The sequence below is a fragment of the Clarias gariepinus genome, chromosome 3 (genome assembly GCF_024256425.1).
Source record: "Clarias gariepinus isolate MV-2021 ecotype Netherlands chromosome 3, CGAR_prim_01v2, whole genome shotgun sequence".
Lineage (NCBI taxonomy): Eukaryota > Metazoa > Chordata > Actinopteri > Siluriformes > Clariidae > Clarias > Clarias gariepinus.
In genome coordinates, this window is record NC_071102.1 from 43,319,801 (window position 1) to 43,339,439 (window position 19,639).

At 39.6% G+C, this 19,639-nt stretch overlaps 2 protein-coding genes across 4 annotated transcripts in view; one reads left to right on the plus strand and one right to left on the minus strand.

Moving 5' to 3' along the window:
- Positions 1 to 1,051: 1,051 nt before the first annotated feature.
- cusr (Copper-only SOD repeat protein) lies at positions 1,052 to 14,907 on the minus strand. Its single transcript, XM_053491415.1, has 10 exons — positions 14,758 to 14,907; positions 10,197 to 12,276; positions 9,116 to 9,215; positions 8,092 to 8,169; positions 6,944 to 7,048; positions 6,513 to 6,645; positions 4,769 to 4,883; positions 4,447 to 4,571; positions 2,194 to 2,277; positions 1,052 to 1,287 (listed from the first exon to the last, which is right to left on the minus strand). Exons 1-10 carry the CDS (start codon positions 14,795 to 14,797, stop codon positions 1,193 to 1,195), a joined length of 2,955 nt encoding a protein of 984 aa, XP_053347390.1. The 5' UTR covers positions 14,798 to 14,907; the 3' UTR covers positions 1,052 to 1,192.
- A 4,226-nt stretch (positions 14,908 to 19,133) lies between these two features.
- add3a (adducin 3 (gamma) a) overlaps positions 19,134 to 19,639 on the plus strand; it is an 82,814-nt gene continuing 82,308 nt past the window's right edge. The window contains exon 1 of one of the 3 annotated variants that reach the window (XM_053491996.1): positions 19,134 to 19,225. The gene's annotated coding sequence lies outside the window, so the exon portion shown is untranslated. The remainder of the gene's footprint in view (positions 19,226 to 19,639) is intronic. The other 2 variants (XM_053491997.1, XM_053491998.1) reach the window with 2 other exon arrangements.

Here is a 19,639-nt window from a genome sequence, read left to right on the forward strand (position 1 = left end):
TAAATTATTTTGTATATTTTATTGTTCACAAAACCAGTCTAATTAGAAGTCACACAGAATATTGTGAGGAAAATGTTCATTTTAGATAAATTAAAACAATTAAATATATATAGCTGGTTAGTTAAAGTCATGCAGTGCAGCTGTCACTCAGATCAGCCACGACCCTAATTATGCATAATTGTATGGCTTACTATAATTTTACATAAACAGTCACCTTCTATACACTTGTCAGGAATAGGAAATCTAGGTATTAAGACCAAAGTTTTTTGTTTGTTTGTTTTTGTTTTTCTACCAAGCTGTAAATATGTAAATTTGGGCATGCCCTAATATTCCAATAAGAACTCCTAATTGATGTTCAGCTTTGATGTACACAAATAGGATTGAATGCTACATCTACTAGGCCACACGTTCCCACCCCTGCTCCTGAAGTAGCCCTTGTCCTGCCTATTTCTAGTGTTTTTCCTGCACACCCACTTGAACACATGAAGTGCGCTTAATAAGCTAATTAACTGAATCAAATGTAAAGGTAGAAGGAAAAAGACTCCAATGTTTAGGAGTACTGGAGGACTTGTCAGGTCATGTTGTCCTGGACCAGTGTTGGGAATCTGTACACTAGGGGGCAGTGGAGGGCAGGAATTTGCCAGACCTGGGGACAGTATATCTTGGGGTTTTTTTTATATATAAAATCTAAACAATATATCATACATACAGTTTGTTCTATGCAGTTTTAATTAAACTAGAGGGCACTTTCGCTGCTAAAAGGCACGTTCACACGACATATCACAAGACGTACAAATTAAATTTTACTCGAATTAGAAATTAGTGCAACAAACTTAAGCTAGGACATTTATAATGTGGGGAACACAATATATACAATCATTTGAGTGTTTAAAATGCAAATACACTGTAAAGCATTTTATATACTGTACGGTGGTGACAAGGTCGTGCACATGGAGCAAACGGATTGGTTTGTTCAAGGTCTAAGTACTCTTCAGAAGGTAACAGTAAAGCAAAAGACAAAAAAAAATTTTAAATCTTGTATTATTATTATTATTATTATTATTATTATTATACAGCAGTTGATCCGAGCTCTTCGACCTCAGGCACGGCAGATCTCGTTCATTCTTTTGAGTGTTGTAGAGTTAAGCAGGCTTGGTGGAGCTGCAGATGATCTCGTGGAGTAACTTCAGATTTAATAATCTCCCTTGAGAATGAGGGAGTGGAGAAGGTAAACAGCAGCCAGGAAGAAGATGTGGACATGAGACGAGAGAAGACCAGGAACGCCACCTAAAAAAAAAAAAAAAGTAAAAAAATATTTTAAATTCCAGTATAGATTTCCATATGTGCATTAATACTATTACTATTTAAGGTTATTTCCTTTTTTCTTTCAGTTGGAATGTGTGACTGGTTAAGATTTTTAGTGTTTGTTTTTATATCACTATGACAGTGATTTAAAAATATCCATACACAGTAGCTGTTTTGACGCATCAAAGAAATATAAAAAGCAACCTCTAAACACTTTGACAATCCAGCTCTAAACCCATGAGTGTCCAACTCACAAACATATTTTGGAAGGTTAATCTCTTACACTAATCCGGTTCTGTGTTGTGAGTGGCAATGTGAAGTCCTTAAAATGAACTAAAGAACTATTGTCTATTTCACAAGCATGATACAGCATTTTTGTTGCTTAGCATTAAATCTTTAATCTTGTACGCACACGTGGTGTTGCATGCAAAACACGGTCATGTGTTTATCTGAACCTGCATCATTATCAGTGTTTAACATCCTCGGAGCGAAGAATCGGCTAGACGTCATAATTTAGAACATTATATTGCAACTATAGAATTAGCCTTATTAGCCAAGTTCACTAGCAAGCTAGATAAGGATACGCAGGTAAGTCACCTTGTTGGCGCGCATGCCTGTGCTAGCATTTCTTTCAGACGTTTTAAGATATTGGCTAGCTAAATATAAATACAGGAATGTTACCATTACCAAAATGTCATTTTATAAGAAGAATCATAACAATACTGAGAACAGCGCTGGTTCATGGCACCACCATTCTGACGTATTTTCCTCTAACAGCACAGTGTATAGACAGTATTATATAACAGGTTAATTGTATACTTGAATTAAAAGCAGATTAAATGCTTAACTATATATTTGGATGTGAAGTGAAGGTCAGGTGAGACTTACTTGCCGTACACCGATCAGTCTGCCTGTACATGCCCATCATACTGCTGTCCTTCACTGCAGCTAGCTTCTCTACACTCACGTCACCTGCAGATCAGGGGTTAGAAACATTACATGAATTTGTCACCACAATTTCGCAAAGTGTTAAACAGGAATTTCCAATAAATAGGGAATATCTTTGACAATGTAGATAGCTAACAAGTGGGCAAGTTAATTAGCCAAGTTTATTACTACCATTGTTATATACAGTAACCTGGTCAGATAACATGTACGGTATCAAAGCTTTTGATATATATTGAGTACTTAGCATTAAGTACTGTACTTACTAATTCCTATAAATTTTTAGCAGTTTTGGGCACTTAGCTCAATCAAATGAATTTTACTTAATCTAAAAAAAAATATATATATATATATATATATAAGAAAAGTTTACTAAATTTCTTAGTAATTACCACAAATGTTAAAAATGTAAAAATTAGACCCTGTCTTCAGCTAAAACAGTCAATCCCCCCTTCCTCCCCTTCTTTCATTAGAGGGAGCTGAAGGAAACAATAATCTTCTTTAATAATGTATTTACAGTTGCAGTTTACCTCCAAAACAGCAGATGACCCTAAAGATACAAAACCTGGTTTATTTACCCTGGAATTCTAGCTTTTTCTAGACATAAACCATTAAAAAAAAAAAGAAAGCAACTGAAAATTTATTATCTTGATATTGAAGAATACATACTCAAACACTCATTAATCATTTACAATTTTAATAAAATCAATAAAATTGTATTTGTCAAAGCTGATCCGTCCAAAAACCTCAATAACCCAACGTTTTCGTCCGGAGCTGACTCTGGATCAGCATTAAGAGCTAGATATACAAGATATATAATCAGCGGTCCGTGTCACATACCGTTCCCCTTTCAGGACAGCCTATGAGGCTGGAAGCTCTCACACACCCGAGCCAAGCTTCGGGTTACATTCTAATTTTCCTTTTTTGTGTGCGCGCTTTGAAAGGACTGAATTGTTCATTGTATAGACAGAGACCTCAGGACGACTGAAAACAGGGATCTCGATATGTCTGGAAAAAAATATATATTTTTACGCCAAGGAATACGGAAACCTGAGTATACTCGTGATAATTAAAGACCCTGAATATGGAAAAAAAAAAAAAAGATGATAAATGAAGAAAAGTGTTGAGTCATGCAATGTTGATCCCAATCGTATCGTGTGTATTTAAAAACAAAATCTACTGGAGAAATGTAGTCTGTGCTCAAGGCTCTCTGAGTGGCTCTCTTGCAGTTGCTAGCTCATAACCCAAACCACTAAACCGTATCATGTTTACATAAAGCCTCTCTGGAGGACATCAAGAACATTCTTATCACTAGTGCAGAACCGTTAAAGGAAGATTTACAGTGGCTTGTGTACGCAACAATCACTCATCCCCCCCCCCCCCGCCACCTCCCAACATTTTATTTTATAGTGTAACAATCTGGGTCAGGGATGTCAGGTCTGAGCAAAACTTTTTCGAAAAAGCTATGAATTAATTAGAACTTATTTAGGTCTACTTTAAAACTCGTCTCTCCCCCCTTCACCCTTTTGCCACCATGTTCCGAATGATCTAAATAAAAAACAATCCCTGGCACCCCTAGTTAGAATTACATGTCTATACAGGCCATAATATTCAGATAGTTAATAAAAAAATCAATATAGCATGCCAAAAAAAAAAAAAAAACCCTGATTGCATAAGTATTTATTCCCTTTGCTGTGAAATCTCTACCCTAGTTGTGCCACTATCAGAAATAACATGGACCCATTCCAGTGTGTAACTTATTAATCATGAGACGCTTAATCCATGACTAAAAAATTGCCAGAATATGACACAAGAGGCTGTCCAGCAAAAGTCACTGACCAGATGACCAGGTAAGCAAGTCAGAAGTAGCCATATCTGTAGAAACTAAGGCAATGAAGCAGTTTAGGGCTCGGGGGACTAATAGTTATGTACCTGTATGTAAATAGGTGGCCATATTTATAAATGCTTGTCAACCTACAATGCATGACTTTGGGCTGTAAGAGGAAACCAGAGTACCTAGAAGAAACCCACAAAGCACAGGGAGAACATGCAAACATCCAGTAGTTATCACTAAGCCACCAGATTCATTCCAAGTAGTACTATAACTCTAGAAAAATGCATAATATCAAGGGGGGCATATACTTATGCAAGGGGATTTGTTTCCTTTTAAGCATTAAACAGCATACTTATTTTTACCTGATACTAGAAACGTGACTTGCTGGCACTTCCCTCCTGGCATGGTTGAGAGGGCACCGGGTAAGATGGACACCCGAGACATATTGACCTCCAGAACGCCTGCGACCCTTTTACGGAAATCAAATCTGTCCAAATACAAAAAAAACACCAAACTTTTACACAACACATCCCGGCACCACCGGTAGTTTTTTAATCTTTGGTGGGACAGATGTTTTTCTACTCTCATTTGCTAGTTTCTGCTAGCTACATCAATCTGTAAGGGTATGTCCATATCAGAGGAACCTAACCCAGCTAGACAACAACTGCGTCCCACATACAGTACCTGCTGAACGATGACACGTTCGGGAAGATTTGCTGCGCAGACGGTGACTCAGGGACGATGTCGGCACAATCAATGGTCTTGTTCCCTGCCCTCAGGATTAGCGATCTGTAAACCACTGATAATAAAAAAGAAAAACTAGCACATGTTATCTAAAAACAGTTTGTACAGAAAAAAAAATGCACATTTCTTGTTGTTAGGGTTGGGAATTGTATGTTAAAATGTCAACAAGTAATATATCTTTTGCAAATAAATAATTTGCCTTCAAAGCATTCGGCAGACACCCTTATCCAGAGCAACTTATATTTTATCCCATTTTACATCTGCAGTTGAGGGCATTGCTCTCGGGCACAGTGGCAACTTAGTGATGGGGTGGTGGGATTTAAACCTAGGACCTTGTGCACAGTGGTCAAAAGCCTTAACCCCTGGGATAGCCCTGTCCACGATGTTTCAAGTTGGATCTCTTTTAGGTGACCTACAGTATGAGAGTCAACTCCCAGTTGATTAATTAGCAATTTGTTTCTTTTCTTTCGGTTTTCAGAATTAAGTTGATGCTAAAAATTGTCAGTGTTAAGATTACAAGAAAACCAGGACCTTGTTGCTGTGTGCATGAACGTTGCATGTTCTCCCTGTCTTCTGGGTACTCCGGTTTCCATCCACAGTCCAAAGACATGCAGATTAGGTTAAATGGTGTTCCCAAATCGCCCCTAGTGTGTGTATGTGTGCCCTGCGATGGATTGGGTGCACCCTGCCTCATGCCCTAGGTCTCCCCAGATATGCAGGAGATACAGATACTGTATACAGGATGAGGCTTGTATAGATGGTGAGTGAGTGATTTTTTTTTTTCATTTTAGACAATATGTGTATGCTGTTATAATCATCTGTTTATTTAAATACACTTGCTAATAAACCTTGTTAAGCCTAGATGTTAAGCCTAGGGCCGGGGCCGGGGTTAGCTCAGTGGTTAAGGCATTGGAATACAGTTCAGAAGATCCCAGGTTCAAACCCCACAACCACCAAGTTGCCACTGTTGGGCCCTTGAGCAAGGCCCTTAACCCTCAACTGCTCAGATGTGTAATGAGATAAAAATGTAAGTCGCTCTGGATAAGAGCGTCTGCCAAATGCCTAAATGTAATGTAAATGTTTAGCTAACTTGATTAGCATGCAGGTTTTATGGTCCATCCAAAATGAGTTTTTATCATTGTTGTCATTGTTGGAGAACTACAAAATAAGAACACCATACTTCGGCTATTTCTGATGCAGACTGTTTATGAGCAACAACATTGGCTAATAATAGAACCATGAAATTAAGCAACACAACCGAACGCATGCTACAATAACCGCAAAGGATGCATTAACATCCATTTTATCGTCTTTTTGCCTTGAGCAACAGTATACACAGCCCAGCGTGGTAAGGACGTGTCCCAACATCTCCAAACTGCACTTTGAGAGTGTTGGACAATGCGTTGTGCATAAATGCTATCATGATATCTCTCGATACGCTCATTTATAATTCAATAACTGCAAACTAGTGCAACATGTTGTGGATATTGTGTGGTTCCTTTATGCAAGCTGTAAATGTATGTATGGTATCAATAGCTCTGCTCGACCACACCACCCCATCATAGATCACTTCCGAATTGCAAGTGACATATATGCTACGTCACATGTCTAACACAATTTAAAGTGAGTAGAGACATAAAGGTAGGCACGTGCACATCAACAATTGCAAAACGTGGCGACGTACCAGTGTAGTCTCCAGCCAGCTGAAGCTGTGCATCCGTGAAGAGCTGCCTCTGCGATAAACTGACGGCGCCGTGTTTGCTGGTTAGATCTCCGACCTCGCAAGCCAGATATGTGAGCGGGGAACAGTTAGAGCTCTGGGTTAAGAGAAAAGAAAGATAAAGAAAAAAAAGACAACAAAATGGATATTTTGTACAGAGTAGAAGTTATGTTTCAGGATGGAAAATGGATGTGCTGTCTTCCAGGTTTTAATGAGGATAATGATAATGTATATCATGCATGTTTAGACTTTGACAATGACCAGATCTCAACCCATTTGACTACCCACTGGGGTTTTTGGATAACCTATTTAGACACCTTTCCTTATTGAAGTTGGTTGGTGAATACAGTGAACGGGTTTGGTTTTGTATACTTAAATATAAAATCAGGTCTCACCTGTGCGGTCATGTTGAAAGGGTTATATGTTCCTCCATGTCCTGGACACCCAGCCACCATGTCCTTGACAGAACTTTCAGTTATGTACCAAGAAACGTTTGGGACCTGGACCAAAGATAATAAGCTTGTAAAATATTTTAGACAGCCCTTCAGCGACTGTGAGATTTCAGTAGTTGTTTTTATGGTCAATCCAATACAAAGCTGTCTAAATTATTAAAAATCCTTGTTAGACTCTGGTCATTATTGGACCTTAACACTGAGTTACTTACTGTAGGCATGAGGTTTGGATTGGATCCTGGCTTAGGATAAATGCATAGGATGATGTACAGTAATTGAATTAATACTAAATGTATTAATTTGGAGCCGTCTTAGCTAAAGCATTACAATTAAAGCATGTGAGCTAAACTAGGCTACTGTAAAAGGCACAAGTTAAAAGTAAAGAAGAAGGTCCAAGCATTCAAGTGAGCAGTTAATGTTTCATAATTTTACTTAACAACCCAACAGTAGAAATACATATAACTTCTAGTTTTTCAATGGTTAAAGCCAAAAACTGTGCAAGATGATGGGGAAAGACTTCACTGAGGCAAAAGCGCGATTACATAAACCACAATCTTGCTCATTGGAAAGCCATAAATCTACTTTTGCAAGAACAGAAATTACAGTTTAACGGCATCTGAATTCACTCCGAAGTACTGAGGCAGCACTATGCTAACAGTTATGATTAGTTACAATCCCAAAATGCAAAGTAGGCCTTAAAGGCAGCTCAGTTATGGCCTCATGGGTGATACGTGGGAGTGAACTCGGAGACAGTGAGGTCCAAGCAGAGCAAGGGTATGCACAGTATTTCCGCAATACGAGATGCTGATGCTGTAGACATCACATCTGATCTGACAGAGGAGAGCAGTGCACTGCTTAAAAACAAACACAGAGGTTCTATCGCAGTTATACTGTGGCAAGATGTCTGTGTGAAAGGGTCTTCAAAGGCCAAACAGGAGAAACATGGTACTTCTGGGACAAGTTCAGTTCAGAACCATTCAGTTAATTGTATACAATATAAAAGACTAATAACTGGCCACTATCTAAGCTAACTGGTTAGTTGTAATTGGCTAAACATTACTTTCTGTATGTAAGTGAAAGGTTGTACTCACATTAACAGTGTTAGATGCTTTGAGGTCCACCAGCAAGGTCACGTCACTGAAGCTGCCATCAAGAAAACACTGTTGGGACTGATTACATGTAAAGAAACTATTTAGGACTTTGAATATTTCTAAAGTAAAATAAAGAAAGAAAAAAAGAAAGAAATGCTTTTGCTACTACTAAACACTTTTCATTTTCAGAGCTGCTGCAGACCAGATGTGTAAACTTTTAGTGGGTGAAACTGAACATGATGCAAGAAGCTGGTGGAAAAAGGTTCGAGTCGAAAAAAGCTCGAGACTTAACTGTGCAACTGAATCCAATGACTTGCATGTACGTAAAATGATTTGCATTACTGTCATGTTACAGTATATATAATTTGAAATATTTGTGACAGAGGTCAAATTAAAAAGCACTACATGACTTATTTCAGGGAACAGAAGTACAGAATATTAGCTAACCATAATCTACGCATTTGATGTTCAAGGACACAATCATTTGTAGTAAACAACACAATGTTAAGGTCAAAATAAGAGCTAATCACATCGACAGTCTGCTTACTTTATGGTCATTGTGTTTTATTTTAGCACCAATAATAATGTACAGTATGAAACATGACCAACACTTGCTACACCCGTGAGAAACAGTGTATTCGATGTTAATGATGATCACATAGTATTCGCCAGACATCTCTTCTTCTCTCCTCTTGTTGCACATCCTCCACTCCAGACAATGAAGAGAAAGCAGACAGTGTCATCTTTTTGTGGCAGATTTAAAGAGACACCCCCTGTTTATCCCCTTTATCCGAAGGAGGGTGACAGGGTCACATGTGCCAGCTGCATTCTCTATCGTGCATGCAGTGAGGTATGCGTTCAGTGATGCCGGGTTGCATCTCTTATTTCACGAACGGGGGAAAATTTGGGATTGGCTGCCATTCCTCACACCAGAATAAGTTTTATTGTTACCTGACTAAAACTGCATTTAGGTTGTTTACACCATCATAGGTTTAAGTTTAACTAGGGGAAGAAATGACATTACCAGGGTTACTGTGCCCTTCACACTGTTGTTAAATATGGCCTTGGCGATGATCCAGTGCCTGTCAGAGGAGTTCATGGCTGTGATGTCAGCACACTGCATTCTGTAGCATGTTTAAACACAAAGAAGGAAACATATTTTGATCACAAGCATACAGTAGATGACTTGACATTTTTTTTGTACTACAGCCTCCATGTACCCTGATCGCCCACTGTTTTTACTTCTTGTTCCTCATTGTCACTTGAATTTAAAAATAAATATTATGTTCAGGCTCCGGTTCCTTTTTAACTATTTAAGAAGAAAGAAGTGAAGCCTGTTCTCTATTCACACACACTTTTAATTAACGAGTTACTTTGCATACAAATATTTATGAGTGCATTAATTAATAAGGGCCTAATACGATCATCTTTTATATATCCAATATAATAAATTAATTAAATAAAATTCAGCCCCAAGCTTGCTTCATTCATTTTATTCTTACATTGTAACCAAGCTTTCAAGTCCTATTTAGACATTAGACCTTATGATGTTTCCCAAATATCACTCAAGCAAGCTGCTATAAGGTGTGCGTTTTATCATCAACAAAAAAAATCTAATAATAGACGTCATGTCTTAAGCTCAAACGAAATTTATTATTATTATTTTTTTCAATTTTAAGCCCAGGTTTAAATGACATGTATAGAAATTATGCAGAGATTTTAAAGGTCAACCTGCCCGAAGACCACGGAACAGAAACACCTTCCCACAATTAAAAACTGAAACGCCAGATGGTAGATTCAGTTCTGCAAAAGCACTTCAAGATCATTTAGTGTATATGCTCATTTAGTTATTACTCTTCAGTAAGCATGCTACCCTGGTCGCTGGTAGAGTTACCTGGTCGTCTACACACCCTGCATGGATGTCCACTGGATAATTTGAAGTAGATAACCCACCTACCAAAATCCTTTCCTGCACCAATTCATTGTTCTGCTTTTATGAGCTATGATAGAAATTCTGTGATGAACTCGTCTCATCTGAGATTTGTGCATTTAAATCTAAAAGTGGTTTTCCATAAGTAAGACAGTAGCATTAAATGCAACCTTACCTTGAACCGTTTTTGTAGTGGATAACCAGTGACCGTCCTACGATACTGTTGAGTCCACTCAATGGCATGTTAAGGTCATTGTAATCATTTTCTAATAGGTTCTGATCAGCTAGACTTCCAAACTTCCCGCTGATATCACCAATCTCATACTGATCCACCGTGCCGTTCCCTGGAGCTGGAGATGTTGAGATATTCACACTATATGGGTTGAAGTGGCCCATGATGTTCTCATTGGAGCAGGCCTCTGGTCCGCTCTTTACTGGGAGAAGATGGACATGGTATCCACCAGCTTTGGCCTCCAGACTAGTCAGAGAAACATTGATGTTGGTTGGGCCCTGTGGAGACAGCTGGTAGAAGTTGATAATTCCCAAAGATGACCCTGGCCCTTGCCAGGATCCAGTCTGAGCAGAGGGGAAACGCAGGAGTGTGATGTTGGCACAAGCTATGCGATAACCAGCCTCATCAGGGCCATGGATCACTACAGACCGACCAACCATGCTGCTCAGTCCAGACACCCAGGCTGTAGTATCTGTTAAGAAGATCTTGCTAGGTTGTTTCCCAACATTTGATGACAAATTCAGCATCTTGTGTTTGCTGGACAGGTCTCCAATCTCACAAGCAAAAGGACATTCTGGTCTACAGTTTACTTTATAGCTGCCTATACTGGTATTGATGTTGTAGGGGTTCCAGTGTCCCCCAGTGGATGCACAGCAACCTTTATCACTGTCCGTCTCTGTGCTTATGGGGTATTCATGAATGTGCCAGTGGTGGTTCTGAGTTGCAGAAGTGTCTGGTTTTCCATAAGACAAGTCTAGGAACACTGAGACGTCCCCGTATGGGTTTCCTTTTAACTGGGTAAACAAAACAGTCCCAACAACTGGGTGTTGGAAGATGGCCCTGGCTGTGATCACTTCTCCAGGATAGCCAATGCTTGAGCAGATAAACCTTGTACCATTAGGCTCGTGCAGCACCACAGAACGACCGACAATGCTGTTCTGTCCAAAGAGTGGAAGATTCCAGTCAGTAAAGCTCGCTTGGATATTATCTGCATTACTCAACAATCCATGTCTGGAACTGAGGTCTCCAATTTCGTAACGGTCATGGGTCGAATTAGGGGGTGGGGGATACAGGGATGACTGAGTGTTCACATTAAAGGGATTAAAGTGGCCTCCAACATTATCATTGCTGCAGGTGATTTCAGGTGGTGACCTCATCTGAGGGGTGGGAAACAGATGAACATGGTATGGCCCAACCCTTCTGTTTAGGTTGGTGAGGTTCACAGAGAGAGTTGTAAGGTCAAAAGGAGATGGCTGGTAAAAAGTGATGGATCCTTTGACCCCTCTCATGTCTATCAGAGCGCTGACCTCCTTTGGTTCAAGGGTACGGATTTCAGCACATGTATACTCTGAGGTGAGATTGAAGAGAGCAAAGCGAAACCCAGCATCAAAATTTGCGACCTCTAAACGGGATTTGACAGGTTCAAGAGGAGTGCCTACCTTCAGCTGACCCATCTCTTTTGTGTTTTGGTCCAGACTGCGCAGGAATGCCTCACAGTTAGCAGCAGAACTGTTGGATATAAAAATGCTCACTTGGGCAAAAGTGGAGTTATTTTCATTTAGACTGACCAGACTAGAGAGAAGGGTGGCACTCTGTTGCCCTGATACCTTCCGGAAGTAGACGTTTCCAGCCACACCACTAAAGAACCGAGCCTGCCAAGTACTGACATTTGACTCTGCTATGACACCTGCACAAGCCTTCACGCCATTACACGTCTCTACCACCAAAGAGCGTGCTTCAAGATTAGGTATTTGCTGGAGTATATGGGAGATGTTCAGTACAGAAACAGAAGCGTTAACGGACACTTTGAACACGTGGTCCCCTGTATGGGCTTTCTCACAGGGCTGGGACACCTGACCGTACATAACTGGAAACTCAGTGAGCATCAGATTGAAGGAGACACACGTGTTTACGCCAGGACCACTGAGGTTTACACTGGCTGTCTGTTCTGTGGTGTTAAACCGGACCCAACCAGTGACATCTGCCATGTTAAATCTGGACAGATACTGACCAACAGAAGAACCTGAAAATGGAGATGAGAAATGAGGTTGCGTGAGGAATAAAAATGAAAAAGAAAATCATTCAATAGTCCAGTATTAGAAACGTACATGTTTGTAATATGTGTACATGTCATTTCGTCTATTTAGTAATGAAATACCATCATTTCATTCTTGAAAAATGTGTTCTAACTGTCTATATTTAAAACTCCAGATCACTAAAAATCATGCAAACTGTACATTGTAGTGGGCGCAGTCTTAGAACATGGTTGGTATGGTGTTTATTTTTTTTTTACAGATTCCACATTAAAGACATCCCACATCCCACCTTTAACATTCCACCCTCCTACAAGCCAAAAGTAAATAATGGCATTTTCATACTAGACATGATTGCTTCATACTGCACCCAAGTACACTTGCTCCTCCCTTCCCATGACCCCTCTTCCCCACTGGCCAGCTTTCACATTTGGCAGTGTGCACCTTAGCTGGGTTGCCAGTCACCAATAAAGAAAAAGACAAAGAAGTCAGAACAATTCTCTTGCCTGTCTTAATATTTTTTGGTTATGTACATGCTGGTCAAAGTATGGGATCAGCGCACAGATTTGATGATGCCACATTTTAAACAGCGATCCACTTCCCTGTTCAGGTACGGTTAGCTTTCATAGCTGATTCAGACCCTGTCTGTTCTCAAAACTACCTTTTCAAGAGGACCCAAGCACGGTAGGCTGATCCTTGCCGGTGTGTTCACACTACTCAAATTTACCACATTACGGGGTTAAGTGTACTTAGATCCATGCCTGTGTCCCTAGAGTGAAAGGAGCTTTAGAGAAAAATAAAGTCTGCATATACTATAGAATGTGCACAATCTGTGGTTTGAAAGGAAACACTGCCACATTCTACTTTTTTGTTCTGATGATATTTGATTCGTCAGGGCAAAAAAGTAGAATGTAAAGGCTTCCTTGGAAAAGGGTAAACAATGAAAGACTAGCTTGGTTTACAAAAACAAAAAAACAAGGAGATGAAAAGGTGCAAAAGTGCTGAGAGAAAGAAGGGAGTGGAAGAGGGGTTCATATGGCAGTTTTTTTTTTTTTTTTACAAAGCAACAACAACATCACATGAGGTTACTCTGCATTTACAGCATTATTACATGAACAATTTTACTGTAAAGGCTTAAATAACGAACACATTCTTGAATAAATGTAAAATCGAGGTATTGCATCAGGTATAAACCTTTAGACCCTGCAGTGCGTACATTCAGTCCTGTGAAATTTCCTATGGATTTATTACTATAATAATAATAATAATAATAATAATTACTCTCACTTCTATACAGCTTTATCCTGTATACAGGGTTGCGGGGGGGCTTAGAGTTTATCCCGGGAGACTTAGGGTACGAGGCAGGGTACACCTTGGATGGGGTGCCAATCCATCGGAGGGTACACACACTCTTACAATTTGGGAACGCCAATTAGCCTAAGCTGTATGTCTTTGACTGTGGAAGGGAACCCGGGGTACCCAGAGGAAACCCACCAAGCATGGGGAGAACATACAAACTCCATGCACACAGAGGCAGGAATCGAACCCGGACCCTGGAGGTGCACGGCGACAGTGCTCACCACTAAGCCGAGAAAAAGAAAAGCAGTGCATTATAAAAGCAACCACTTTTCCACCAAAAAAAAAGAAAAGAAAGGTGGCCGGTTTTGCATGCAAAATAGAAGCAGGTGCAACAGCCAAAGTTCTCAGAGGAACTGTGTGTGGTTCTGCAGGATGTTCACTAACACTTGGTAGCTAACTTCCTTATACAAACTGCATAAATGGTCCCTGAGACTAAAAGATCCTCAAACATTGACCTTCATCTCATGAATTGTTTTTGGTTTGTAGAGATCCTTGCTCTACAGCATTTATCTGCATGTCTCTAAGACATTCACACAGTGCTGTATGTTTAAAGATACTGTTGATTTGAAATCTTTAAGCGCTTTAAAAAGGTACGTCACCCTACAAGTGCATCTCTACAAGCTGAAGGTGACTGTTCAGGTTCTGGGTACCAGTTGTTATCCCACTAAAAGGTATCAGGTGCATTTTTTTAGAGCGATTTTCAGAAAATTCTAGCTTTAGTACCCTTATCCTTTCCACTTTTATGGAGATTCCAATAAAAAAAAAAAACAGGAACACAGTAAAAGGAACATGACTGAACCCAGGATTTAAAGCTTTACATGTTGTGTCTGCAAATACTCACTAAACACATCATCTTTATTCTAAAACTGGAAACTTATTCATCAACTTGTACAAATTATTGACCAGACCACGATAGCATGAGCAAAGTCCATGTCCATTTTTTTTTTTTTTTTTTTTTTTTTTTTGCATAGGATTGTTACAGCTAAAGTAAAGTAACATGTAAAGATTGTTTCAATGTCAGGCATCAGGCATTCACTTGAACAAACACACACACACACATACACTGTAAAACAAGCTGGAGGAAAAAATAGGCATAATAACAGCAAACTTACCATACAGAGTCAGCAGGAGGAGAGCTGCTAAAAGGCACATGTTGGTGTGTGTGTGTGTGTGTGTGAGGTTAGGTGAGTGTGAAAGGGACGGTATGAGAGAGAAAGATGAGTGCAGCTGATGTGGTTTTAGCAGGGAGTCCCCTCTTAAATAGGTGTGTGTGTGTGTGTGTGTGTCTCAAACATAATTTCCTCAATTTCTTGTAAAAAAAAAAAAAAAAAAACTGAGGTGGGTTGGAGGCAGGGTTGGGGGCAGGGCAGAAGTAAAAACACCCCCCCAACACCCCCCCACACACACACAAACACACACACACACATGGTATATGAAGTCCTGCTCTTCTCATCTGTGTTGATTACAACTGTATTCAGTACAAGATTTTAAGTTGATTAAAGTTTTACAGGTGATCAGGTGTATTATTAGAAGGAGGCACCGCTTCACCCCTCCGATCACGAGCTCTTCAGGAGATCTATTTCAGTCACTAATTACACGCAGGAGAGGAAGTGAAAGAGGAAGTGAGTGAGAGATAGAGAGACCAACATATAGATATAAACAGAGAAGCTTGAGGGTGACAGAGACAGGAAGAATGACACGGGGAAAAAAAGGAGGAATGGAGAGACGGGATGGAGACAGACAGACAGAGAGAAAGATGGACAGAGAGGTGAGAAAAAGAGAGAGGAGGCCAAACTGAGTGAATGAATGAATGAGTGAGTAAGTGAGTGAGAGACTGAGACATGTAGACATAAACAGAGAGCATGAGAGAGACAAAAGGACACAGGGAGAAAGGCAGAAATGAGAGACAGAGTGTGAGAAAGTGAGAAAGAAAGTGAGAGAGCAACAAGTACAAAAGCATGAACAGGTAGAAAGACAGATGGACAAACATGGATAACGATAGAAGGTGAGCCAAAGTAAGAGATAAAGAGGAAAAAAAGAGACAGACAGAAGGAGAAACAAAGACAGACAGACAGACAAAGAGAGAGAAAGACAAAGGAAGAGCCAAAGTCAGATACAAAAATGACGGCGAGAGAGGGAGAGAGAGACAGACAGATAAACAGGGAGGGAGACAAATTTAAAGAGAGAGACGGCCAGAAAGAGGAAGAGAGGAACAAAGACAGACAGACGGGTGGATGGATGGATGGATGGATTTATATGCCTTTTAAAAAACATTCTGCTCAGGCAGTAGCTGCAGTGAGACGCTCGTCTACAGACAGAGCGGCTGGTCAGCTTCCCTTACACACCTCCAGCCACACACCGGGGTTTCCAGAATCCACCAACACCCTGACCGGGACCAACTGTTTACTCAAGAGAAATAAATGAACAGTGCTGGCAGGTTGTGTGACGCCGTGTGGGACGTAAGGGGCGTGAGCTTTTTCTGCCTTTTAATATCTTCTTTTATTTTATTATTAATATTTTAATTAATAACAAAAATTACATTTGCAATGTAATTTGAGAATAAAAAGTGTAAAATACGAGATTCATGGGTTAAATGAACTATACACCGTTAACAGAACAAAAAAATAAATAGAAGATATCCAGAGCTGACCTGAAGAGTGGTATTGATAAGGCCAAGTGGAGCTACAAGTTGAGGATCAAAGATCATTTCAACAACTATGATCCTCGGCGTATGTGGCAGGGCATACAGTCTCCTTCCTCAACAAACTAAATAATTTCTATGCTCGTTTTGATCGGAGTCACCAGGAGACAATCACTACGTTGATTCCACCTGTGAACTTTCAGCCTCTCTCACTTTCCACCGCAGTCTTTGCTGCCTTCAGCAGGATAAATAAACGAAAAGCTGCTGGCCCTGATGGAATACCTGGACGTGTGCTCAGAACCTGTGCTGAACAGCTGTCTGAGGTCATGACGGACATCTTTAATCTGCGCTTATCCCAAGCAACAGTGCCGACTTGCTTTAAATCCACCTCCATTGTGCCTGGATAATAAGAACACTTACACAAGAATGCTTTTTATGGATTCCAGCTCTGCGTTCAATACAGTCATCCCCTCCAGGCTGATTACGAAGCTTGCTGATCTCGGAATCAAAACCCTTCTATGCAGCTGGATACTGAATTTTCTGACCAACAGACCACAGAATGTTGAATCCAATAACATTCTCTTCTCAACCATCATCCTGAACACTGGCGTTCCACAAGGCTGTGTACTGAGCCCTTTTCTGCTTTCACTGTACACGAGTACACAGTGATTGGCCTCATCAATGACAACGACGAGACCAACTACAGGGCAGAGGTAATGCACTTGGCCGAGTGGTGTGCTGACAATCACCTGCTCCTGAACACCAGTAAGACCAAGGAGCTCTTTGTGGACTTCAGAAGAAGAAGAGGTAACACACACACCCCTGTCTACATCAATGGGACAATAGTCGAACATGTTTCTACCTTCAAGTTCCTGAGGATACACATTTCTGAGGACTTAACCTGGTTTAATAATACCTCCAGTCTCCTTAAGAAAGCTTCCCAGCGTCTCCTCTTCCTGAGATTACTGAGGAAGAATCCTCTTTCTAAGGACATAATGAACAATTTCTATTGTTGTGCAGTAGAGAGCATCCTAACCAACTGTATTACAGTCTGGTACGGTAACTGCTCTGTTTCGGACTGTAAATCCATCCAAAGGGTGGTGAAAACCGCCCAGCGCATCATTGGTACAGGTACCGCTCTTCATGGCATTAAGGAAGTGTACAAGGAAAGGTGTCTGCGTAGGGCCCATAGCATCATGAAGGACACTTCTCACCCTGCACATAAACTGTTTTCTCTCCTTCCCTCTGGAAAAAGGTTTAGATGCCTAAAAGCAAGATGAGAAACAGTTTTTACCCCACAGTGGTTACCTTATTGAACACTTCACCAACCACCTAACCCCTTTACATGTACGGCATCATCATCACTGATAACCCAACATCCCTGTATAATATCTCTGTAAATATGCCCTGTACATTTACTTGTATAATCTGCACATAGACAGTACACTAATATATGTATATTAATATATGTATATATGTATGTTTAGATATACTCTCTGCATTTCCATCCAGCTGTTAAATTATTCATATTTTTTCTCGTATATTTATATATATATCCATATTTTTGCACATGCTGTAAATTCAATCATATATAGTTTCTGTATATCTTTATCCCATATACTTATATTTAGACATATCTGTATATCTACACTTATTTAGTCAATTAATTCATCCATCTCTGCTCACTTTACACTGTATATTCATTTAAATATATACATACTGTATATTCTTCTCTAAATCCAATTCATACATAGCCTTTATGTTATATATATATAGTTTTATAGATCTGTATATATGTTTATATCCTACTGCTAACTTACATTTCTGGTTAGATGCTAACTGCATTTCGTTGCCTTGTAACTATGTGCAATGACAATAAAGTTGAATCTAATCTAATCTACAGTGTAAGCAAACCTATATCATAAAAAATAATTAACTAAAAAAGAAAAACAAACTGAGGAAATAAATTAGATTAATAGAAAAAAATCACAGCATTCATTACACCTAAATGTCGAGACTGTTGCACAGAGGATTTGTGGCTTTCTGTTTAATTTAATGAGTTCAAGAGGGTTTGGGTTTCACAGAGGAAAAGTGATATTTTAGGAAGTTATTTAAAAAATTTACATTTATGAAAGTAGAATTTGGCTGAAAAAATACAAAAGTTGAAACGTATTAAAATAATTTGCTACTAATTGCGGGAAAAGATGAGGATTAAAATTAAGAAATGTATTTGAATAGCTGTAAATAAAAGATAAAGGGTAAAAAGGAACGTCAAAGTTAGAATTTACTGTAAAAAAATGGGATGAACAGTGTTGGTTTGACGACTACATTTACCTTTACTATGATTTTACCGCCCTCTCGTGGAAATTCTGAAAATTACATGTAGTTCCTGATGTGTCCACTGGGTGGACACGAACGTTTGAAACGCAATTTACAAATACACAGACACTCAGATTAAGATATAATCAAAAAATAAATCTAATACTGAAAATGATTAAATAAATAAATAAATAAATAAATAAGAAAATGACAAATAGATTAATGTGTGTAATATAAAATAAAAAACGTTACACATTATTTGATACAGAGTACTTTTATGTTATATATTTCTATTATTATTATTATTATTATTATTATTATTATTATAGTATGTTTAATATTTAAATGTTTTTCGGTTAAATGTGGATATTTGTTGCTTGTTTTTTCCTGCTACATTTTGCTCCACTCGTTGACAAAAACTCTTTCGGTCCTTCCTGACAAATAGTGATCCCGGCCGCTTGACCGAGCTCTCGCGATATTTGAGAGTATCGGAAGAAGTCCCGCGTGACTCGTGGGGGCGGGGGAGAGGTGCATGCGCTCGGACTATGCGCGCGGGCCTGAATGAGAAGACCAGATTGGGTTTGAAAGCGTCGCGCGAGGCTCGTACAGCGCGTGTCAAGGTAAGCGCGCGCGCTGCGTTGTTTTTTTTTCTTTTCCTTTCTTACATCTGAGATAAAAGCGCACGCGCGAGTGCCAATTCAAACATCCATTTATTGACTGTTAAAAGTTTCACTTTGTTCTTAAAGGTGCCTCGCGATTCATTGTAGCGCGTGGAGTCAAAACGCTCGCGGGGTCGCCATGGCTACGGGTAAAAAAAAAAAAATCACGTCGTGTGCTACAGTGTAACTGCGCCGCGCACTTTTTTGCGCATGCTCTTTGAGCACTTAATAAAACAAAACAAAAATTCACATTGCGCGTGGATTGACTTGAGACTTGCAACTGTTTACAAACAAGTTTTGTAAACACGGGTTGACAGATCGGTTAAAATATTTCACGTAGTACATTAGGGGGTTAAACATTTATCCTGAACATTT

Excerpts from the sequence above, each read along its gene's own strand:
- cusr (XM_053491415.1), bottom strand. The coding sequence starts at position 14,797 with ATGTGCCTTTTAGCAGCTCTCCTCCTGCTGACTCTGTATG. Across the intron at positions 8,170-9,115 it reads TGAAGGGCACAGTAACCCTG|TCCCAACAGTGTTTTCTTGA; the intron begins GTAATGTCATTT and ends ACATGTAATCAG. Across the intron at positions 7,049-8,091 it reads AAGCATCTAACACTGTTAAT|GTCCCAAACGTTTCTTGGTA; the intron begins GTGAGTACAACC and ends TCTTTGGTCCAG.